The sequence below is a fragment of the Pempheris klunzingeri genome, chromosome 1 (genome assembly GCF_042242105.1).
Source record: "Pempheris klunzingeri isolate RE-2024b chromosome 1, fPemKlu1.hap1, whole genome shotgun sequence".
In the NCBI taxonomy this organism is placed as follows: domain Eukaryota; kingdom Metazoa; phylum Chordata; class Actinopteri; order Acropomatiformes; family Pempheridae; genus Pempheris; species Pempheris klunzingeri.
This window is the reverse complement of record NC_092012.1, coordinates 36552380-36577991: the sequence shown is the minus strand read 5'-3', so window position 1 is coordinate 36577991 and position 25612 is coordinate 36552380. Positions and strand designations below refer to the sequence as shown.

The following is a 25612-nucleotide window of genomic DNA, read 5'->3' as shown; positions in this document are numbered from 1 at the left end:
TACAACAATACAGGCTGAAAATTCTATTTATATATGTCTGTATGCACATATAGCATTTAATAAATCCAGTCACAGACAGAATCCTACACTTAATAACAGAAAAATTACACAATCAACGTGTTGTTAAACTATGACACCCAAACAACTCAGAGGAGAAAGCCAGCTCTGAGTTTTATGTAAGCCGGCTTCTCGTCAGCTGTATGTTCGGCCCTCCGTGCCGGAGCAGATGTCACATGAGTAGTTACATCGCTCCAGGTATGATATATTTGGTTCATCACGCCTCACTGCCTCCCTGACGTGCTCACTTGTTATATTTAATCATAAGAAACGACAGATGTTGCAAACCGCTGTCCCTTGAGATGTTTCACACTTTAGCTAATTTTAGCTTGTTTTTCCATACCTGTCTGCGCACGCACGCATACACACACACACACACACACACCCCTGCTCAGGGACAGATCAGAACTGGGCATCAAACCTCTTTGAACACCCCCTACACTAACCGACGTCTTGGTCCTTATGTTACCTGGAATAATTATCTGGAACAGAAGACGAAGGTAACCGTCCACGCTGTACCACACGGTTCCTCTTCCATTTGTATGTTTCTGTTGGCCATGAAAGGTGTATTTCGGCACCAGTTTGCTATGCACAGAGCCAGGTTCGAAGGGGATTATTTTAAGTTACATAAGGCTGAGCTGTCAGGCAGCATAATGTAAACTGTGGTCATCATTAAGGTACAGTACAGTATGCATGGATTAAGATCTGATTTCATGTCTTATTCTGCAGCAGTGAAAAAAGGTCATGATTGCTTTGCTAATATCTTTGTTATTCTGAAAACTCATGCACACTACAGATGCAGAAATACTAAACATGTCATGTAGCATCATGGCGGGCAGGTTTAATTAGTCCTGCACAGCATTATGAGACGTTCACCAAAGACAAACATTTTCAGATAAATGTTGCCTTTACTCACATGTCCCCAATAAGTAAACCCTACTTTAACCTTTACTAAGTCTCATTACAACCCAGACACCCAGTCCTCTGTGTCTTAGAGGTTTTAATAGCTCCCACCCAGCCACTCTGGAGGACGGGCTCACATCAATGTCTCGTCAGGCAGCTCTGACTAGATTATATTTAGGCATGATATTCCACTTTTGCTGTTGTTACAGCTCAGTATCGTGCTTCTAAAACTTCCACGCAGGCTGGCTCCCCGGGTTTCTGATCTGCCCTGTGCATTTCGGAGTGGCTGAGATGTGAGGAGGAGCTCTGATAATGTACTTTGTTGAAAATCCTGTGTGAGGGATGTAGCCTCTCATTAACATCAAAATGGAGTTTGCTGCGTTTCACACAGTAAACACGGTCTAATTAATTGCATTACGTAGAAGAATGGCTCTCAATATGACAGAAGAACAAATATATCTTTGTGACTTAATTCAGGCCTGGGGGGCAGGGAGCTCTCTGATGGAAAGCTCCTCATGTTTTGCTCACATTACCTGGTAGACAAAGAGTTTGTTAGTATTGACTGGGTCATGGTTGGCTTGGCTCTGATTAGACTCATTAGGAGACTTTTTTGTCTCCTTTTACAGTAGCTGTCCCATTATCTTGCTGGGTCATTGCTCCCTACCTTTTCAGGAGGGCACTAATAAAATCGCTATCTGTCTCTGCTTTTCCGCTGTGGAAATGAGTTTGAAAGCAATTTGGACATGTCACCCCCAGGAGAGAGTTGATATTGATTTGCCATGAACTACCACGGGATCTAAAGGAAAAGGGGCAATTTATCTACTAATGAGAAAACTCACAGAGAAATCACATTTTTCTAAATAGCTGACCTACTTACTGTCGTGCCAGCCTCCAGTGTCTCAGGCTCCATCCGCCCATCCTCATTCTCAAGGCTCTGCTTCAGGCTCTGGCCCAAACGTCTGCTTGCTCCAAATGTTTGCATATTGAACGTTATGTTTCACCCTGCCAGCTGCTCTGTATCAAACCGAGACAGTCTGCCATTCGTTTGGCGTGAATGTGTGTGTATGTGTGTGAGCTGACCTCTACTGTACCATCAACACCCTTATAAGAGGGAGAGAGAGAGTCCTCACCCTAACTCTCATCTGTTTCCCCCAGAACGACACGTGGGGACAGCAGTACTCCTACGCGCTCTTCAAAGCTATGAGCCACATGCTGTGCATTGGGTACGGCATGTACCCCCCCGTGGGCATGACGGACGTGTGGCTGACCATCCTCAGCATGATTGTGGGCGCTACCTGCTACGCCATGTTTGTGGGCCATGCCACAGCACTGATCCAGTCTCTGGACTCATCTCGACGGCAGTACCAGGAGAAGGTGAGCGGAGATGACACGTTTCTGATGGCTGTGCTGTTTGGATGTAGACTGAAGACAAGACAGTGGTGGTTAGGGAGGACACTGGCTTGTCCTCAGCCCAGGGCTTGGTTTCATTTAGCTGTTTAATGCTGAAATTCACCCCTAGATTGAACTTCGTCTCTCATGTTTGTGCAGCCACTTTACACACTATATCTATCATAGCTCTTCTAAAAGGGGAGAACAAGCACCGTCATCCTCTAAACTAAAGGCTTTAGCTAGCAGCTAGTGCAACATTTTGTCACTCCTATTATCATTCTTTGTTTTACTTTGAACAATCATACTCCTATTTTTGGAACTACAGCTCCTATAATAATCTGTAAAAGGATGTATAATGTTGCCGTGGAGTCAGTTAGCTGTAGCCTCTATTTGTTCACACTTTGGCACCAATCAAAGTGTGCAGAATTAGCTGTTAGCAGTGGATGTGGCATGCATCCATCCAGTAGCATGGGATGGACAGACAACCAGAGGCGCCCATATCTCCACAGCTCCTGCAGGCCAAAGGTTTGTTTTTTTTACTGTGGACCATCCGTACAGAAAGAGGACCCCAGACCTCCAAGGCTCAGTGGAAGGAAAGTCCTGACAGCTGGCTGTGAAGGCCGAGCCGTGTTCCACAGTACCGTGCCCTCTGTGGACCCCGCGTGGGCGATAATGAGCCGAGCTGCCAGGCTGCCACATTGCCGATCGTCTGCGGCGAGGAGGAGACCGGAGAGGATGACCTCCAGGGAGAGAGTCCACCAGAATAAAATTGGGAGAGAGGGAGAGAGGGAGTGAAAGAGTACAGAGGAAAAGGCCCCGGCAGACAAGCAGAGCCACAGATTAGCTGACGTAACGGGTGTGTGTTGCTACATCTTCAAACACTGGGTAAATGAATACCTCGTAAATCTGGGGCTGAGTAACAAAGAGACGAGTTTTGCACCAGATTCTCGCCAACTAGAAAGGGGAAAAATCCAAAAAGATAAAGCATGCAAGAAGTAGATGAGTGATGGGGCTGATGTGATGTGAGTATCTGATTAATGAAAGGAGTGAGGCAGCTCCCCCCTCAGCATGCTCCAGTCGTCTGCTGCTCTGCTTTAAAGATGCTTTGCTGCCAAGTGGAGTGAACAGCTGGCCTGTCTCCGCACCAGTCAGCATGTGGTACCAAAGCCATTTGCTGCTGTTTCTGGGACCCCCCCTGAGGCGCCTTAAGAATCCCCCAGCCAGCTAAAAAGGCTCCCCTGTGCTCCCCAGCTTCCCACGGTGCCTGCCTGCAGAAAGGTTATTACTGCAGACTGCAATTAATTTGAGAGAGTGCAGATTCTCTCATTTATCTTCCCACATGCTCATCTGGCTGTGGGAGCCACATTCTTTTCTCATTTCTACGACACTGACATGCCCACTCCTCCTTTCTGCTTATCAGGGTCAGTTCCTTCAAAGACATAAACCTCTTTGTCATCAGTGTTGTGACAATGGGATCTGCTTCCTGGAGATTTCACTCCGCCTTTCTGTGTTAGACTAATGCTATAATCCATGCACTCACAGAGTGGACAATCCACTGGTCAATCCCTGGAGTTTTGAGGGGAAAGGTGGCCGTTTTCAGACGGCCGCTGGGCGGCCATGACAGGGACAGCTGTTCCTGTCTGCTGGGAAGCAGCCTGGAGAGAAATCTGCTAACTGAGACGCCACCAACAGAGCAGTGTCCAGCCTGCCGTCACACACAGAGGTATCGTCCACAGCTGTCTGTTATCCTGAGTGGTTGTGTGCTGTCTCATTAGGTAGAGCACACAAGTGGCTCTATGTAACATCCTATAGAGTCACATCTCTGAGAGCAGCCAGGCTGAGGTGATCCTGTATCACTGCTACAGGTCTGTTGTCTCTAACCCAGAGAGGGCTGTGGCACACACCGGGCAGAGCAGAAAACAGTACGCTACTCTGAATTATCAAATAGGAAAAAATCTTTTTATATGCATACTTGTATATTATACATTATATTACTGGAGTCACACCGCCAGTCTCAGGGTGTCCAAACACACAGAGACTTTCATTCTCATCAAAGCTGGTGTATGTTTGTACCACATTATAAGAAACGGAATTACATAAAAAGGCTGTTTGCTTAGCCATAAACTGGACTTTTCATCTTGTCCCATTGCCTTTGTTCATCAGCATCAGTGTTCAGAGTCACTCTGTTTACACTTTTGGCATTTGCTGACTCAACACATAGCTGATGTTGCAGATTACAGACTGTGAAATATGAGGATTTAGACATTTTGACTCATTAGTAAAAGCTGGAAATGTTACAAGCCTCCTTTGTGTCAGCTGCTGGAAGCTGAAATGGATCTCTGTACTTTGCAGTTTGGAGTTTTTGTGCTGTTGATATTCCAAAGATGCTGTCAAAGGACTAGAGAGCCGTATCATTTGCATCCACTCGCAGTCTGTGAATTAGCATGAATTGTGACTTACTTATCTGCAATGTAGACACTGTGCACTCTTTTCAATCACTGCTGTGTGTTTTAATTGTAATGCTTATTACACAGTAATTACAAAATGTGCATAAATGCTCATAAACACAATGAGCTTTGGTTGCATGAAGCTGTGTTATGGTTGGCTTGTGTATGGCAGCCAATGGGCAACCACACTAATTCATTACTGTGCCAGTGGGACGGAAGGCAGATACCGGCCACTGTTTAGTTAGTCAACGAAGTCAGAAGAGGATCAGCGTTGAGCCAAGCGGCGCCATCGCCACATTTAAGTTTGTCATGCTGGTTTTGATGTGACATTCATCCACTGGACATGAGCTGTAAAACGTAGCGCGGGGAGCTCTCCTATGGCTGAAGCAGTATGGCTGAAATGAGAGGCCATCTGTCCAGCTGGCATGCAGAGGTGGTGTCCAGGTAGCGGTTATATTCAACAGCTCAGTGAAAGCCCTCGGGGGGGGGGGGGCAGAGAATCAGCTTATGAAGGAATCTCAGTGTACAGACTGAATGGGAGAGGCGTGGAAGAAGCTGTCCTGTCAAAGATGGAGGAAATTATCATCAGAAAGCCTGAGTTTAATCTCTCCTGAATAGAATTCTGTTACAATGAGGCACCATGTGATAAACGCCCAGGCTGTCAGGAGCTAGCAAGCAGACTAAAATGAGCTCTTAAATATGAATCAGGCAGCACGTTAACTGTTACACAGGGCCCCACAAACTCACTAAATACTACAGGCTGAAGTGTGGCCCCCCACTGAGATGAAAAATGTCTGATTATTAGATTCAGTTTCACTCTGCTAAAAATATGGAAACAGAGTCAAGGTCAGAATAGCATTTTGGATGTTGGGTCTGTGTGAGATCTGAATAATGGACACGTCTAGGATCGTTTCCTCCCAGTGACCCTGACCTGACATTAACCTGCGTCTCAGGTGATCCGATCACAAGCTCTCAGTACGTCTATTTACACCCATTATTAAAATATGTCCACGTGTGTGGACCACATGACGTGAGGCTCTGACATGGATCATTTTCTTTTTTTTTTTTTTATTTCTTTTTTTAATCAGGGAGATCATACACAGTGAATATTCATGTCAGATTCAATACATTCAGATATTACACACATCTACATACACATACGGTATACACTACACAAGTATCATTGAGTAGTCCAAGACATGTTTCAATAATACTGATCTTTCAGCTTCTGCTTTCCCTGTCATTTTTTAATTATATTCTAAACAAATGTATGCATTTCTGAACCAAAAAACAAATGAGCAAAGAAGCTGTCACTCTCGCCCATCTATTCATAAAGGTACACTCACAACCCGATCTATTTGGCAATTCTGTAGAATCAATATTTTATAGAAGGGTAATTAAAGCAAGTCTGGTCTCCGTGGACCAATATACCCGACCCATTTTGTCCACCATCTCAGAAATTTCTCTGATTGCATCTTTATAGAAAATGTCAGTCTTTCCATGATGTAAATATCGTGTATAATTTTATACCAATCTAGTGTTGGAGCATCTGGTTGTAACCACTTCTTAGTCTTCTTCCCTCCCACCAGTAATATTCTCATTAAATATTTGTCTGCTGCAGATTGAATATACAGTACTACCGCTCCCAAATACAATGTGAAAATGTCAAATGGAATAATTATTTGAAATACAGTTTCCAAACATTTATGAACTTCTCGCCAAAAGGGTGTGAGTTTCGGTCAACCCCAGAATATGTGGTAATGATTGGCTACGGTTGATCCACATAACCTCCAACAATTTGTACCAGCACCTTGATATCTCTTTTGAGCAGGAGTTATAAAAAATCTCATGGTACTTTTCCATCCAAATTCCCTCCAGCTGTGTGAATGAGTAGTTTTCCACTGTAGTTTACAAATATTCTCCCATTCTTCCTCAGATATTTGCACTCCTCCTTCTCTTTCCCATTTACTTTTAACATGCTGAGGCTTTGAGTTTGAGGAGTTCTGTAAATTTTTGCATAATTTTGATATTATTCCACGTCCACTCCCAGATACATAGGCTGTCACAAAAACATTTAGTATGTCACTGCCCAATTTTCCTGATCCCTCAGCCATGATCTCATTCAACCGATGCCAACATGGATCATTTTCTTTTTTGTTCTTTAGGGCGACAGCAAACAACTACTTTCATCATTGATTGGTCTGGCAGTGATAATATTTTTTAGTTAAAAGATTAATTGTTAATTATAAAATGAGAAACTAGTGAAAAATATGAAATATATTCTGTGTGATATATTTCCCACAGATATATATCACCCACCCCCAAATCTGTTTTATTTACAGTGACAGTGACCAGAAATAGCAGCAAGTACCCTCGTTTGAAAACCTGGAACCATCCATTGTTTGGTATTTGTTGCTTGATATATTACCTACATGACTAGTTGACTGTCAGCTTAACTAATCGAGTCAAACTACGACAAAAGACTCGATGACTTTAATCTGCTGGCATCTCTCATTCCCCCTCTGAAGCCCTGCGTTACCCAGAGTGCAGTTCTCCTGCTCCACTGTCTAAAGCATTGTGAGCTTCGGGTTAATCGTCTGCCAAATTCCCCTGAGGATCCCTCCCTCTTGTCTCAGGCATGTTGAGAACCATTATCTCACAAAGAGAATTACATCTCTCCCGATGGTAGGCACAAGATGGCTCCACATGTGACTGTGCAACAGGGCTGCCGCTCCAGCTGCTCCTCCGTCCCTGTGGCCCCCCACAGGGGAAGCATACGTGTGCAGGATGCACAGGGACACCAGCCAGAACAGATAATTTCACTGGTTTGTAGGTGACTTGTGATCCATGTTGTCGTATGGACTTTAAAGAAGTTCTTTGCTCCTCTCAGGTCTCAGCCGTGTGCTACTGCTCTCCTTCAGCGTGGGACAATGGAGTGATGTTCTGTTTGTTGTTGGTGGTTAACAATGAAATCAGGGATGCCCAGGAGGGACTTGTTCACAAGTAGCGTGTTGTGGCATGCCGGTCCCAAACGGCTTCAGAAGAAAATGGCGATGGGGTGCTGCAGCCCCTCCAATCTAAATCTCTAATTAACACATGGCAATTAAACGTGGCTCTTTGGGGAATAGTTAATAAGAGGCCCAAAGCTGATTATTTGAGAGTGAAGAGACTCTAGAGATCTTTTGTTCCCCCACTTCAATCTCACAATCAAGACCTTTGGAAAAAACAGTAAATAGTCGTAAGAGGGGGACTGCATTTGCACTTAAAGAGTTGTGACTTTATTCCCAAGAGGGGGAGAAATGGATCAATGCTGTCAGGGAAATAGTAAAACATGCAGCTTTAGTCTTTTACACTAAATATTGACACAGCTGCTCTGTGTTGATTTTGATGGCCAATTTAAAAGATGTAGGTTTCATCCAACAACAGCAATAAGTTGGCGCCTTGTAAAGGTTTGGGCATGATTTTTCCAAACAATCAACCCAAGGACACAGCTGCTGACAAGCTGACAAGCTTAAGTCTGGAAGAAAGAGCCGTTCTCATTAGCTGGGACCTGACTGATGGCATTAATCTAAGCCCTGTTACATTTCCTCTGTCTGCCACACTGCTCTCACTGCTGAGTCAAGGACTACTGACTTACCCCAGATGTGCTCCATGAAATTCCCACTCTATGGACCCAGAACCAGATCAGACAAACTGGATATTTAACTGCTAATTTAGCCGTTGTTCATGTGAGATTGTTATTCCTACAGATGTACATCATCAGTCCTGACCTGATGATGGTACTCAATGAAAACTCACTGAGGTTATTATGATTCATCCTGAGGAGAGCATGAATGTCGGAGGAAAAGTCAGAGGATCACAAAAGTTATCATCTTCATCCTCTGGGGACAACGAATGTCACCATAAAGTTTCATTACAATCCATCCGACAGCTGTTGAACCATGCTGCTAGAAACTGTGGATCCACACGACTAGAGCGTGTGATTGGTGCCTCCACAGTCAGGAGGACTTAGTGGAATGATGAGGGCTAAGATATGATGTAGTTGCCCTGATTTTAAGAGACCACCAGTCTCACTGTAGCATGATTTTTGCTTCTGCAGATAAATGTCCTCCAACACTCACACACACAGCACTGACACACCAGGTGGAGCAGCCTCTTTAGTGTGGTCGTTCATTTGTCAGTTGCACATTTTCCAAGCTTCATTTGTGTGCCTCACTTTGTCTCAATATATGACCCACACTTTGACCGTGCAGGGTAAGGCTATGGAGACAGAGACAGAGCAGTAGAGAAAAATAAACGTTTAGAAAGTAAAATAAAGCGGCTAATTAATTATTTATATTTTATTTGGTGAAAATTTGCATCTTCTTGGAGAGTTGCATGAGAGAGAAGGGAATTGGGGGGAAAAAGTAGGAAACAGACCAAAGAATGGTGATGTGGAGAGAGATCAGAGCTGAGAAATACTGGAGAAAGATTTCTGTGTAGCTTAGTGGACATATTACATTGCAACTGTAATACTGCCACGGCTGGAAGTTGATGCCCTGCAGCTGGTTAGCTTAGCTTAGCACAAAGACTGGAAACAGTTAGCCTGACCCAGCCACCAGCACATCTAAAGCTCACTAGTAACACATTTGTTTCTCTCTTGTTTAATCTGTAGAAGTGTAAAAACGTCTTCCTGGAGTCTGTGCTGGGGCCAGATTTTGCTGACTGCCTGACAAAACAAGTCTCCGCTGCCGGAGCTGTAGAGGCGCTGGCAGGCGGACTCTATCACCTTTGGAAGAAGCCAGACCAGCTGGTCCCCCTGTGCTGTTCAATGCTAAGCTAACTGGCTGCTTGCGGTCACTGCTCAGATCTGAAAGTGGCATCAATCTTTTCATCAAACAAAAACCTTTTTTTTCCAAGACGCCAGACTAGAGACAGACGGTTCTTCTCTGCAGCCTGAGGCTCCTGGTTGTCTGGGGACATTGGTGGTGGGATGATGAGCTCCGTAACGCAGACGATGGTTTGATTTTCCACATAGAGAGGAAGAGTGGGGATCCTCCTGGTGACAGGGCAGCAATATGCTCATTTCCTGTGTTATCAGTCCATCACAGAGGAGGGGTCAGGGTGTCGGTGGGGGAGGTCTATACATCCCCGGTGGCTCCTCAGCACTGATTAGTGAGCATGAAGTGGCTTTGAGTGAAACTCTGAGCTCCTGTATGAAGTATCATCCCAATAAAAAACAGCAGGGCTTGACTAATGCTCTTTCGTGCTGAGAGAATCAAACTGCAACATGCTGCAAAGATGAGGATAGATGATTTTATTAAATGTTGACAGTGTTTTCTTATGAATGGAAGAAGAGACTCAGTGAAGGAGATGATAATCCATGTCTGTGAGAGAGAGCACCCTGCCGCGGCATGTCTAATGCAGGAGACATAAAGACATTAGACAGGATGCAGAATGTGGGTTACACCTGTCATCTTCACCCTGGCATCACACACTCTTTGCTGATGCTCAGCAGCCAATGGGACTGCAGCTGGAGACGTCTGCCATTGTTTTCTACAGCCGTTCGTCTCTTGGGGTAGAGGAGGGAAAGTTCTCTCTGAACGAGGATTCTGTTTCATCATCAGATCAGTAAATGCTCAATTTCATGCCAAAGGGATTGTGGGGATAAAGACTCAAACTCTTACCCCATGACAGAGCTCATCCGTCTCCTCACAGAGACCGGATATCTAAAAGCTTCTTTCCACATCTTATTCTTGCTTGTGCAAGCATTTAATTTTCCAGGTCAGTGTACACAGCGTCGACACGGATAAACACTCAAATATTTCTCTTGACTTCTTGAGAGGTGAACTCATGTTTTAAGTGTATCAGATGAGCACTTTCTCCGTGTTGGACATACAGCAAAGACACTATAGGCACACAGCTACCCTCACATGTACAGGTACATGAAGACATTGTAGTGTTTATGGTTGTCTCGGTGCAGCATAAACAGTCCAGATTACATGCCGGGACATGCACCAGCTGGCTGTCTGGTCACAGTGGAGGGAGCTGTTCCATCCACAGACTGTTTTCTTTGTCTGCTCTGGTCCAACACAGACTCACTAAAATCCATCTCAACGCAGGGTAGGAGACGTTTCCTTGTTGGCGTCTGACCAGACTGATTCCAACAACAGTTCAGTCAGCCTGCATGTTTCATAGAAGTGGATTCTGACCCTGTGTGGGTTTCTTTCCATCTCCACTCACATCTCCTGATCTTCAGGAAGCTCGACAGCTTTACTGCTTTCACCAAAAACAATCTGACTTGCATGAGACAGCTGTCCTTATTATTTACCGAGCTATATTTCCAAAAGACTGGCCGTTTGATGGTCTCCTCCAAGATTAGTGGTGACGAGGGCATTAGAGCCGGATAACAAAGAAGGAGACATCTGAGGTCAGCCGTGTCCCTCAGTGTTAAGGCTGTTGGCAGCAGAGAAATGGTGATCAAAGAGCACCTCCAGCGTCGCCCTATGAATGGTTAATGTCTGCCTTCTTTCTTTCACTGAGGGTCAGGGACTCTACCTGGTATTATTCCCGAGGTGCTCTCAGAGGGCTTTGATATGCATCTCTGCTTCCTACAGAGAGCAATCAAGCAACACATGTCAACATTTTACTTTTGATAAACAGCATAGAGACTGGTGGATACAGCAGCTCCAGTGTTTGGCTGTGTGTGGTATTTGAGGACTGTAACACAGTCTGGGTCCAGATTAGCCTCAGTGGGCTCAGCACATGATGTCAGACTGCCTCCTGTCTGTAGACAGAGACACGATCGGCTGGCCTTTGCGTATCCATCTCCCTTTGCTAGTGTGTGAGAGCTGGTTGCAGCTGTTCCCCGTGTATCAGTGCTGCAGCTCTACGGCCCTACGCTAACCTGAGCGTTGTGTCTCTGTGTCCCTGCAGTACAAACAGGTGGAGCAGTACATGTCCTTCCACAAGCTGCCGGCAGACATGAGGCAGAGGATCCACGACTACTACGAGCACCGTTACCAGGGAAAGATGTTCGATGAGGAGAGCATCCTGGGAGAGCTGAACGAGCCGCTCAGAGAGGTGGGAACGCACTTCCTGTCTGCCTGTCAGTCTCCTGCACATGTGATGCATTCAAACACTCATGTCCTGCTTGACATTTCCCTCAGTTCAGCTGTTTTTTCTTGAGGCCAAATCCAAGTCAGAGTTAGACTAAGAGGAAAAACCATTTTCCTCTGGTTACTCTGACATATGTCTCGTGTGAGACGGTGACAGGTCAGTGCATTTAGTAAAGCTCTGTTCTTCTGTTCCGCTAACTTCTTTCTCTCTGTGCTCACACAGGAAATCATCAACTTCAACTGTCGAAAGCTGGTGGCGTCCATGCCTCTGTTTGCCAACGCTGACCCCAACTTTGTCACCTCCATGCTCACCAAGCTGAGGTTCGAGGTGTTCCAGCCTGGGGATTATATCATCAGGGAGGGCACCATCGGCAAGAAAATGTACTTCATACAGCACGGGGTTGTCAGCGTGCTCACCAAAGGCAATAAAGAGACCAAGCTTTCAGACGGATCCTACTTTGGAGGTAAGACGAGCTGGTGCTGTGCCAGAATAACAACCCAAAGGTCACACAGACACACACATCTTCCTGTGGAGCTAAGTCCGCTCTGCTTTAATATTAATAATGCTGTCCTTTAGCGGCGTAATGGCCTGGTCTGGGTTTGAAGTCTGATTTGTGAGGCAGCAGCATTTGGATAATGCTATTCTGGCTCTGATATTAGCTTGTCGGAGCATGAAGTGGTACGTTGTGGAGGGCTCGTCACCTCACTTAAAATTCAGCTTCATGGTTTATGCAGGACTTTTCCCTTAATTCACATCATGTGCTGTGTCTGAAATGTAGGGCAAACCCAAATTAAGAAAACAGGACTTGCAGTAGTGCAAACTAAGAAATATGCATTTAAAGGTCAGAGGGGTGAGAGCTGTGAAATGACACACTATACGAATGAAGACTGAAGACTTGTGCGATAACCCAGACTTGTTATGTACTTAACTCGTGTTATGTTCTTAATCAGGGGCAGATAAAGCGCGGCCCCCTCATGGTCCCACAGAGCCTGTGACACATGTAGGAGACAATGCTGCCATACTGCCCTCACCAAATACCAATTAATTTGCCCAGTGACAGCGTATCATTTCGACTACACTGTTAAGTAATGAGAAATCGTGGCAAAGCGTTTAACAGCACATGACCTGCCTGTGGAAGTTTAATTACGCCTTGCCTGCTCAAGTCCATCTCCATGCCCTCTCTCCGGGGGGCTCCGGAGGAATAATGAAAAGATGGCAGGCAATCTATCTCTACACATGCCAAAACTAATCAACATTTTAGACAACATGGCCCCGACTCTCTCCAGGGCCGTGCTGTCTCAAATGTTGTCCAGAATGTTCCCTCCTGCTGTCTGAGAGCTTCACCGAGCTCACTGGCTCGTTCCAAACATCGTGGTAATGGCTCAGTTTGTGTCACAGTTTGGACACTCAAAGACGCTGAGCAGAGTCCACTCTAGACGATGCCATCATCTAAAAGCATGACAGTGAATGCATCTACATTTCACAGTTTTGAGTAAACATGAGCAGAGGCTCTGGGTTTACAACAGAAACTGGCTCGCTCGCTTTAATCTTAAGCCTTGGATCTGTAATTATTTTCCCCTTTTGCGCATTATAGGCACAAGGCTTTTGACTCCATTATCCAGTGACTATTCCTGGCAGTGCTGCTCCTCTGGGGGGGGGGGTGAGGTAAGCCTACAGCCACTGGGAGTTTGTTGCCAAACACGAGTTAGTCATTCATGAAATTAATTGGTGCAGGATCAGCACAGGGAGTATGTGGCACATGTGGATGTCAGTGTTGTCACTATCAGGAAGCAGGAAGTCAAAAGCAGTAAGTTGTTTTTTAATGTAATGTGCAGAACACGGAGACCTGCTCCCCCTGGATTTCTAGGTTCAGACTGTAATCATTCGTGTGGATGCGTGAGCATGTGAAAGACGTCCAGCCTTTGTCGAACACGTTCGGAGTCAGCAGGCTCCCGGTTACAGCACAGCTAACAGCACGCGCGTATGCTCATCAACATCTCAGCAAACCCACAGAACTCCTTCATTCACAGATGACCTGAATTATTCACACAATTATACACTCAGCAGTCTGCTCCAGTTTGTTAGCTGCTGGATTAGCTCGAGCCAGAGCGCCTAAAGTCTAAAGTGGACACGACATGTCCTGGATGGGAGCGTCGGCTGGGCACACAGCGATCCGGTGGAGAGGGGAAATGTAATGTGACTGCAGCACTAACGCCAAGGGACACATGGATAGCTGCCAAGCTCGCTCTTTGGATGCTGCTGTGGGCTCAGAAAGAAAACATGCACCCTCCTCCCCTGCCTCCAACAACCCTCTCTCTCTCCTTATAGTTCAGGACTGAAGCACTTATCTGAGCAGCATCTCAGCCGGCCTCTCCGTGCCCCGACGGGGCAGGTTACTGTGCTGCTGTGCTCCCTCCTGCACTGCCTGCAGTAACTGATGTGTTGCCAGGGCGGCTGCACCGACTGACCTTGTGGTGGCCCCGCATGCCAGTCAGAGGCATAACCTTTGATCGTAGGGGAGGGGTGAGATAGAGTGAGAGAGTGGGAGGGGGGTCATTTGACTGCACAGTTCTCCTGTGTCACATTTTGGGCTTTGCTCATTCTCTGATTTTGGTTTTCTTTGAATGGTGTCGTCTTAATCCGTAGTCTATCCGTGAAGTCCTGGGTTAGGAACTAATGCCCCCCCCTCACTGTTTTGGCCTTGTTGCCTCCCTAAGCTCAGACCTGCGGTGGTACAGAGCTGCCAGTTGGCCACCGTGACTGAGCCAGTCAGCGACAGGCCCAGGTGAGCCTCCCAGTCCTTAACCCAGTTAACAGCCCTGCTCCTCAGCTGAGGGCTGAGGTCCTGCAGCAGCTGACGGACTGACAGAACGGGGGACACTGGCTGGATAGAATGATATACAACACAGTACTGTGTGTGATATAACGGACATGGCACGCTGTGGGACGCTGTCAGGCTGTGTCATCCAGACACCGTGGGGGGGCAAATGGACCAGATAGGACCATACATAACATCATACACATGGTATTATAGGACAGGACGAGGACTTCAGACAGAACCATCAAATGCAGACAATAGGAGGATGTTTATCCAAACTGATCATTTAGTGGTCACAGTAATACGCACAGTGGATCTGCATATCGGCTGTGCTCTCTGATCGACACGCAGACACTGCTACTGCTACTGCTACTAAATTATAATAAATAAACTCATTTAGAGAAAGACATCTGTATATGTCTTACTGCTGTCGGCTACACCAACGTCATCTCCAGCTGAGCTGATGGGAACGTCATTAGTCTCAAAGTCAGACTGTTTGTCAAAATGAACGAATGAATGAATTAAGGAGTCTCTGAAGTCATTAGAATTCATCATGAGGGGAGCATGAATGTGAGCACAGACTTTTTTTCTCAAAACCAAAGATTCTGCCCCTCACCAACATCTCCAGCCTCAGTTCAGCGGGTGAAAAAGAGACAGTGAGATGTGACGGGACCCCAGTTTAAGCCCCTACCTGTCTATGCATGCTAGCCAATTGGAAGGTGTTAGCGCAGCGATGCTAATGCTGTGAGGGAGTGAGCGTGGCGTGTCACAGGGAATCAGGCAGCCTGCTGCGGATGGTTCAGAGGTTAGAGAGTGTCCGCTCCATGGGCTGGGGGCAGTAACAGGGAGGGAGATGGGAGCTGACAGCAGGACTCAGAGTCCAGGTGAGCTTTGCCAGAGCAGGCTACAGGACACGGATACTTTATCACCGACCACGCAGTCCTGCTCACACTCGTTAATTCACATCCCTGCACACTGGTAAACAGAGAGGACGGCAGGGACACGTGCAGAATCACATGCAGATACTGTATATGCACTCTCAAAACTTAAAAAGCACTTCCACAAGCCAAAGTCTCTACTCACATTCATGCTCAGGCAGCAGCCATTTGCACATGTGCACACGCGTGTTCTACGCGTGATCTACTTTCACTCACACATTTAGGATTTGGATGTTTATTTGACAGTAGAAATGTATCCTGACACAAACACTTCCTTCGCAGAAGATCTGCAGAATGGGAGTGTGTCTGATCTGAATCCTGTTCCAGGCACTTTAAAGACTGCAGCACTCTGGACGTGTCAGCCGTCTTTATGCACACACACCCATGATTGGTTAGAAACCAAGTGATGAATGACTAGTTTTCAGAGATACAGAGCAGAAAAATGAACTTTTACTGTCCAACACACCAAAAACACATTTACCTGTGATTGTAAAATTGGTTGCATTTTGCTCAGATTTGTGCTCCCAGTGAGACAGAAACCAAGACAAAGTCAAAGAAAGAGCTCAGATTGTGGCCCTGTTTATCTGTACACCATGTGGATGTGTGCTCACACAGGGAGCTTATGTTATCCAAACATGCAAAGACAGTAATGCACACGAGATGTGTCTTTACAGTTTCTTACAGTTCTTTCTTGCCTTGTCTCCCACACATCATCACACACACTCACACACTGATGTCTGGCGTGACATGCAGTCTGAGAGCTGGTGCATGGACTCGGGGGAAGCCTCTTTCCAGTAATAGCCGCGGACACGTGGCTACACCATCCAACAGAGGACCAGTCATGTGCTCTCACCAAGGTCACAGCACATGACGTCTTACTCCTTGTTTCCCTGAGCAGCATCCAATTTTAAATGCTGTCATTCAATTTTGATGAGTGCATTGTCGCTTAAGTGCAAAAATGAAACGCAGACAGCTGTGGGAAGACGCTCATGCACATAAACTGATTTTTATTTAGTCAATTTAAGTCACAAAATAAGTCACATTCTGATATAACACAGGCTGATGTAATATGCATCAAATGCACCAGGCTTCCTTTGCACACAGCACACAGGAACATACAGATAGTCTACGCATGGTTAAACAGGCCCACTGTGCACAGATAAGACCATATCTGACTACACACAGTATTGTAACCAATCCAAGAGCCTGATATGCGCAGCACACGACAACAAAGCCAAATACATTCCTGTAGCAAAAGTACCAGTGTGGTGTTACTGTTTCATGATAATGTTAAACTGCTCGGCTGCAATTTATAATGAGCCGAATGCTTTACCTTCAGCTGGCTGCTCCAGATAAATCACCCAAACGTGGCCACAGGGCCCAAAGTGTCTGTGTGGACATTCATGGGGACACGGTGGACCACAACCATGTTCTTAACCTGCCATACAAACCATCTGCATGGATAAGCTTTTCCCCACTGCTTTCAGACTAGAAAAACATAAACCTGGAGCATAATTCAGCCACTTCCATTCATTTAGCCAAGACGGTGTAAAGGCACGATTTAGAGTTAGAAGGCGACAAAGGCTCCTCAAATGCAGCTGCCATGTTAAATCCCACAGCAGTGACATCATCAGCAGCACACAGAGGGACAGCAATATCCTGAGGGCTGATGTTACCGCAGTGCTTAGCGACTAAACTTGTGCCAGGCATCGGTGAAGCCGGTGCTGGTCGGGATGCTCCCATGGATCCACCAGTCGTCCGTTGTGCTTTTTTTAGAAGCTGCTGGTTTACCAAACAAATTAGTTCCTGCATCATCGTGACAGCTAATTACCTTGATGCAACATAGATGGCAGAGCTACATGACGTCTGTTGACCACGATGCTGGGGGGTATTTTGATAACAGATAATTATTCAGTATTGCTAATTATTCCTGAAAATGTCCTCAAGCATTCAGTCCTCAGGTAAATAACAGCAGGAGAATTATTTGAAATGTTTTAATCCTTTGTTTTTGGCAGTGTGCTGTGTGCGGCCCTATTCCAACAGGAGGGCACTGCAGCGCCCTCAGCAGCCCTCCTACCCACGGCTCCCCTCCTGGAAACACTGAATCAGAGCTGCGCCAGATATACTCAGAGCAGAGCAGGAAGATTCATCAAGTCGTTCTTTGAGTCCATCCTCTGAGCTGTATCTCTGATTTCACAGTTTTACTCTCTCTCTCTCTCTCTCTCTCTCTCTCATAAACGCTGTTTTAGAGGAAAAACTATGGAGTCAAATGACATTTAATTCACAGCCAACCAGTTCTCGTGTGTCATGATTATATTCTAGCTTCGCCAATTTGAGATGACAAAAGCCACAATTTAGGCTTATTATAAACCGTCTCATTGTGAGTGAGGAAATGTGGAATAGTAGAGGCAGCAGTCAGTGTGAGGAGGAAACAGTGCGGAGGCTACTGAGCCTGTCCTCTGCAGGGTTTGGACGGTTCGCTCACACACAAACTGAATGTGACCCATAAAACTGTGTGAAGCAGTGCAGAGGTCACTCAGCGGTGTCACACATTTTATGTCATACAGTGTGTGAGTGGATTTATCAACATTATTGTCAACTAGTCTGCCTTTATTACAAAATCCTACGCTTTTAACGGACGTTTTTCTCTGCTGCCATTGACTTCCACATTTAGAAATAAACACTCGGTTCACTACAATGAAACTGCATTGCGTTCATTAATTCAGTAATTTATTGGCTCATTCATGTATTTCAGCTATTTTAGTATTTGAGTTAATTCATGTGATTATCCATGGTGGTGATGTGATGTAACAAACCAGCGGACAGTAAAGACGATGAGCTCAGCGGTGGGTGAATAGTGATGAGATTTATTTCTCACAGGATGTTTTTGCTGTTATGTTGGTGTCATTTTGGTGCGTCGGAGCTGTGACATGTTAGTCAGACTGGTCCTGGATTCTGTCTGTGACCCACTGAAGAATTCAGTGGAGGGGACTTTATTCTGTTTCTCTCTAAACATACAGTGGTGTTTATCATTTCTGATATTCAGCCTGGGGGCAGCTGCCCTTAGCCCTCAGAGACGTCCGCTCAGCTCCATTGTTCAGCTCCGAGCTGATTGCTCCAGACCCAGAACCTGCCACAGATTTCTTTTTGGGGAAAAAGGGAATATTAGTATTATTTATTTCTCTGTGGACAGTGCAGGTGTTTCTGCGTTCCTGTCCACAGAGGATATATTGCTCCATGTACAGTAGTGGTCACAGTCGTAGTTGTCACATCAAGTGAATGAGTTGAGCTCAGAGCCAAAGCGCTGACACTCTGGCGTCTATGAGAGCAGAGGTTGTTTTCCTGCTCTGGAGCATATTTTGGCGTCTTGCCAGTGGGAGGAGAAGTACAGTTGGGGGGTGTCGCTGGCAGTCGAGCAGCACACCATAATTTAGGAGTCAACACTAACAGCAGTTTGTGCCCCCGCCTACTCCAAGACAGTAAACTGTGCACCGTATGGAGCTGCTTTAAAGATCACTACATATCTCTTTTTCTAACACGTCAAGAACAGAAAACAACTTATATTCTGACTGACTGAAGCGATATCTGTGTTGTTACCAGACTGACTACAGTAAACTAAAAACCTAGAGGAAATGTGTTTAGTTCATGTGTTTTTGGGTTAGAATAAAAACTCTCAGGCTGAACATTTTAAATTAATGAAATCTAAACTCAGACTGAACATTTTAAACTAATAAAAGTTAAACTCAGATTGAACATTTTAAACTAATAAAAACTAAACTCAGACTAATCAAGAAAACCGAAGTGAAACCATCAAATCAACTCTCCAGACTAACTAAGACCGAACTGAGTTGAGGCCAAAAATGAAATGGATAAAGATATAAACTAATGGGAGATACTGAACTGTGATGATGCTGGTGCTCACAGTATTATCAGCTGGTTTTCTGAGCCTAATGAATGTTAACAAGCTCTTCATACAGCTCTCAGCACCATGTAGCTTTCCTCTTAATGCTCTGCCGTATAAATAAAGTTTATTACAACAATTATTCACATGTACAGAAGGTTTTTCATCTGCAGGTCGTGAGTGCAGAGCATTCTCAGATTAAATGTTGCACTAACAAACTGAACAAACGTCCCTGCTGATGTCACACCGTCAGTCACATGTTGGTGTTTCAGCGTCATGGTTTAGCTGTAGTGTGACATCATCAGGAGGGGTTAGGGTTAGGAAATATGAAGTCCATGTTTTAAACAACACTGACCCATCTCGTGTTCCAAGGTTTTCAACATTTAACGGAGACAATGTCTGCCCGACTTGTTTTATTTGACTAAACAGAACATTGATCGCGCACACTGGCTTTATGATATAATGAAGCAGAACTGTATGTAGAACCATTAAAACCATGATGTCAGGATGAATACATTGTGTGGACGGCTGAGGCCTGAACGCTGTGCACATTTATTAACGTGTTAATCTGCTCGGACTGCTGATGAGAGGAGCTGCTGTGATTGGCCAGGATTAGCCCCAACACACCCAGGCTCACTGACAGCATCATCGTGTACTGACGCACCCACACACAGCTCACCATCATCATCACCACCACTGTCCTCATCGTCTTACCCACACGTACACACACACACACAACATACACAGCAGACACACACTAATGTTTTCTACATGTGAAACATTTGAAAAGGCAAAACAGGAGAAAAGAGCAAAGAGAAAGACAGTCAAAGTATGCCCCAGATTTCTGGAGATAAGTTGGATTCTTTAAAAATTTGATTTGATGTAGGCTGAGGAGGGTAGGACAGGGCAACTGAGTGTGTGTGTGTGTGTGTGTGTGAGCGACAGAAAGAGAGAGAGAGTGCTGGAAATGGGTTTCTGAGAAAAAGGGAGTGTGATAGCAAACACAGGAAGGGAGGCAGAATATATGATGAAAGCCAAAGAGAAAAGACATAAGGGTGAGTGTGTACGAATATATGCTATATTAACACACACACACACACACACACACACACACACATCCATACGTCACAGTCACCTGACCCCTGTCCATAGAAACACACACACACACACACACACACACAGTACAGTAACAGTAGTGTGTTTAGTTGCATATAAAGTATATATAGAATATCCTGCCTGCTTTCCTCTCCCATACTGCCTCACTCTCATGAATAAAGCACTGGCTCACACACTCACATTCAGTGCATTCATACACACACACTTCCTGTGCAGACACAGCCCACTTGAATAGTGCATGTAAGCACATATGACATCTGTCTACAGTACAGACACACACTGTGAACATGGAGCATTGTTTTCCTGAGCGGCCATGACACATGAGGGCTGGCACACCTCTGAGCTCTGAGCAGCACCGCTGGGTTACAGAACACTTACCTCCACTCCACTAGCGTGTCCTTTCTGCTGTGTTTTGCTGCAGAGATTTGTTTGCTGACGCGCGGCAGAAGGACGGCCAGCGTCCGAGCGGACACCTACTGTCGCCTGTACTCGCTGTCCGTGGACAACTTCAACGAGGTGCTGGAGGAGTATCCCATGATGAGACGGGCCTTTGAGACCGTCGCCCTGGACAGGCTGGACCGTATTGGTAAGAAAACTGAATTTACAAAACTGTGTCAGAGGAAAATCTTGAAAATTTTCACTGTAAACAAGCTGCTACCAGATGCTTTTTACAAACTTCCATCAGGACATGAAGGCCTCGTTTGGTGATGGAAACCTTTAACCTTCCTCAGTGTGCATTGTTAGTGTTTGTGAATGAGGCATATTTTGAATCTGGTTTTACCCCGTCAGCATGTGGATGAGGGAATCATTGGATCCCCGGTTTTATTGAATCCTGGCTGTGTCTGTTCAGTTGGGGAAAGTGATAGTGTGAACATTTTCACAGCCCTGAAGTTTTATCTGATACCCAATGACTGAATACTTTCAGAGTCATCTGCATACTGTACAAACATGCAGCTCTGTTTTTCAAATCCCTGCATATTGTCTCTTACCCATACGATTGATATTCTCTCCATATCCATCAGTTTCCCAGGCTCAGCCACAATGAAAGCCACGCCTGTATCATCACACTGCCATCACTGCATGCTCTGTTTTATCCTCAGCTATGTTTAGACTGGAAGATAAAGAAATTGCTTCAGGGGCTTCTTTGTAGAAAAAGGTTGCTTTGGAAAGATGTGGTGGGCTGATAGTGATGTTTCTGGGGGATAGTCTTCTGCATGTGTCCTTTCTCCTGGGCCTGATGCTCTTGTTCTTCCCTAATAAAGTCACTCACACAGCAATGATCCATAAATTAATTACTGTCATGATGGACTATGCACAATCTGATTGGAGATGTGCAGGTGATAAAGGGTCAGATGGTGCCAGGGTCACGCTGGATGAAGATACAATACCTCACTGCAGCATCTCTGCTAATCTGCCACCGGTCATAACAGAAAACAGAGATTGATCTGGGGCCTAATTGCATTTACATTATCTTCGGATTTCACAGCCTTTTGTTAGCACCAAATTGAAAATGGCAGTAACGTAAATTAACCCTGTCACTGCTACTGCGACCATTCAACAATGACTAATGGACTTTGTGGTCAGAGTTGCACGTTTCTGTGGGAGGCTGGGTCAGCAGATAGTTTTCCTGTCATTGTGACGCAACTGCAACTTGTCTCTTTGACCTTGTGCACAGCTCACGGGGACGTCAGGGTGAACATGTTCATCGGGTGGAGAGTGATGGAGAGAAAAACTCCACTCTTATATTGAATTTCTTTTTCTCTGTCATGAGGTGGCTTTTAGAACAACATTTCAAGAAGCCTCCTAGTGATATTAACAGGAAAGAAAATATGTGACCAAAGACAGAGTTGAAGGCCTGACCCATCATCTCAGTGCTGCTCACACTCGCTCCCAGGCTGAACCTGCACCTTGTGGTACAATGTTTGCTTTATGTTTGGTTCCTGTTACCGAGGGAGTCACAGCCAGTCAAACATACGTCACCCCCGCCTCAGGCTGTCACACATCCTGAGCCTCTGTCTCTTGGTGCTTATCTCCCACCTACCTTTTGTTGTTTCTGTGCTCTTCTATGCTCTCTCTTTCCTCTGTTCCTGTGTTAAATTCTTTTGTTGAAAAGGGTTGTTGGAATGATGGGTGGTTACCCCACAACACCCAGATGTCAACCTGGTTCTACAAGATTTCTGCTCATTCTCTTTTCATCTCCTTTTTTGGTTTTGTGTTTGTGTTTTGCAGGCAAGAAAAACTCCATCCTGCAACACAAGGTACAACACGACCTCAGCTCTGGTGTACTCAACTACCAGGAGAATGAGATCATTCAGCAGATTGTGCAGCATGACAGGGACATGGCCCACTGCGCCCACCTCATGCAGAATGCCCCACCCCAGACGCCTCCCTCACCTACCCCTGTCATCTGGGCCCCGCTCATCCAGGCGCCTCTCCAGGCAGCAGCCGCCACCACCTCAGTGGCTATTGCATTAACACATCACCCCCACCTCCCACCAACTCTCTTCAGGCCCCCGGTGTCAGTGCTGGGGTCCCTGAAGGACCCCTCCAGCCGACTTAAAAAGTTCCACACATTTGTCCCACCATCCACAGCGCCTGGTTCTGCTGGGGACTCTCCCTCTAGCACACCCTCTAGACTGCGCACTGGGGTGGACATGCCGTTACTGGCCTCTTTTCGGGCCCAGCACATGACGTCAGGTACAGGGGCAGCTGGCTCTGGTCAGCAGGCCTCTGGCAGCGGAGGCCAACGAGGACCTGGCAGGGCGGGGTCTGGGTCTAGTGTAGGAGGGGCTTCTGCCTTTCCTTTCGGACCTTTCTCTTCCTGCGGTTCACCCTCATCGAGTATGGCCCAGCTACACCCACAACCACAGCATCAACAGCCCTTTCGCTCCAGCACCCCACCTCTCTCAAACCTCTTCCACCAAGGATCTACAAGTGGAAGCACAGGGTCAGGAATAAGTGGAGGGACCGTTGGAGCGTGTGGTGGTGCTACAGGGTGGTCTTCAGGTGGAGCACTCGGAGGGTCTGTGGAGGGAGCTACTGGAGGAGACGCTGCTTGGGCCGGGGACGACTTTACAACTGGAGCAGCAGAAGTGACTCCTGGGGGGCACTACGGGTTGGGGGGAGCCACTGGTGGATCAGTAGGAGAGATCTCAGGGGAATCAATGGGAGGGATATCTGAGGGGTCAGTGGGTGCCGCTTGTGGCAGGTTAGCCGGTGGGGCAGTGGGAGGTGTTATCTGTGGGACAATAGGAGATGCACCCAGGAGATCAATGAGAGCAACGTCTAGAGGATCAATGGGAAGAGCTTCTGGGGGATCAGTGGGGGGAGCTTCTGGAGAATCACCGATAGTGATGACCACTGGAGGATCGTTAGGGAGGGGCTCTGGCGGATCAATGGGAGGGGTTCCTGGGGGAGTGACAGGAGGAGCCTCTGGAGGACCACTCGGAGGACTCTCTAGTGATTCAATGGTAGGTAATCCTGGAGGATTGTTGGGAAGGGCCTCTATTGGACCATCAACTAGCCATATAGGCGGAGGTCCAAGCGGGCCAGGGGGAGGGGTGATGGGAGGACATATTGGCAGAGCAGTGGCTTGTCCCGTGACTTCTGGTGGAATTAAAGCTGGACTCATTAGTTCCTCCCGTTGTCAGAGTCCTATATCCATAGGCTTGTCCAGCCCTTCAGCCGGTCAGCTTCTCTATAGCCAGCCACCTCCCAAGCCTCCTCAGGTGGCTCCTTTGCAGCAGTTTTCTGGGGGAGGCAGGACTACCAGTAGCTTAAACCTCTTCCATTCCCCCCCACAAGGCTCCCCTTCCTCTAGTAGAGGACAGCACAGCCAGCAGCCCGCTGAGGGCTCCCCATCTTCCCTCAGCCATTTCAGCCTGGCAGGCCTTCAGTCTAGCCTCCTGCCTCACCAGATGTCCTTGGAGAGGTCTGCCCTGGCTTCCCTGGCCCAGTATGGTTCAGCAAATGCCTCCCCCTGCCTTACCCCCGTTGCACCCAGCCCCACCATTCAAAGTCCGGTGGCAGGCAGGACTTTCCACTATAGTGACCCCTCCAGTGCCATGGGATCCCACAGTTCTTTGCTCATGCCTCAGTCCTCTGTTCATTCACAGCTTCCCAGTCAGCCGCACACAACAGGGAGAGATTCTCCACTGGGCCGCTTTTCCGAGGACCTAAAGCTTTTATCCAGCTCGCACCCATCTCTACCCCAGGAGGTGGCCCAGGCTTTAGGCCACCATACTCCTCACTTCTCTGTGGAAACTGGATTTTACCCCTCGCCCTTTTCCTCACCCACTCTTGTGCCCAAACCCTGTAGTTCAGTGCCGGGGTGCATGACTCCTCCCGTCCCGATGTCTCCGGGACACCTTCACCAGACTCAGTCCCCAGGGACGTCCCCGGCCCTGCCTGTACGGCGGGGCTCCTCCACCAACTCATCAGATCTAGAACCTCAAACTGTCCGCTCCAAACTCCCGTCCAATTTGTGAGGATTGATCACACCCTCCTGTGCTCCTCCAAACTGAAACACACACAAACTATCTCCATGTGTGGCATTCTTTTCTTTCTGTCTTCACTGTGTTCCACCTCTCATTTTACCAAGATCTTAAATTTACTGTGATTTCAATGACACTTTACCGGGTAACTCGGAGCTCTAGAATAATCTATATTTATTTTATGTTTTGTCCTCTTGTTTTAAAATTCATACTTACTGTATATAGATAGAGTTATATTTAAATGATAAGTTAATCAAGGGACTAGGAGGGTGTGAAAAATGAGGACAGTCATTTTCTTTATTTCTATAACTATGCCAAATTCATCTGGTCATGTTTGGGAAGACAATTCAGTGGACTAGACAATAATACTCTTTTTCAGCAGGAACCTATGCACTAATACCTGCGTGTATAAAGGCTTTTTGTGTGATTAAAAAAAAGTATCTACATTTTTA

At 46.4% G+C, this 25612-nt stretch overlaps 1 protein-coding gene across 1 annotated transcript in view; it reads left to right on the top strand.

Moving 5' to 3' along the window:
* The window catches only part of LOC139206547 (potassium/sodium hyperpolarization-activated cyclic nucleotide-gated channel 3-like), a 59920-nt gene extending 34766 nt beyond the window's left edge, over positions 1–25154 (top strand). The window contains exons 4-8 of the mRNA XM_070836266.1: positions 2116–2334; positions 11712–11858; positions 12117–12357; positions 21089–21253; positions 22897–25154. Coding sequence (XP_070692367.1) covers positions 2116–2334; positions 11712–11858; positions 12117–12357; positions 21089–21253; positions 22897–25154 — 3030 coding nt within the window. The remainder of the gene's footprint in view (positions 1–2115; positions 2335–11711; positions 11859–12116; positions 12358–21088; positions 21254–22896) is intronic.
* The last annotated feature ends 458 nt before the right edge of the window (positions 25155–25612 follow it).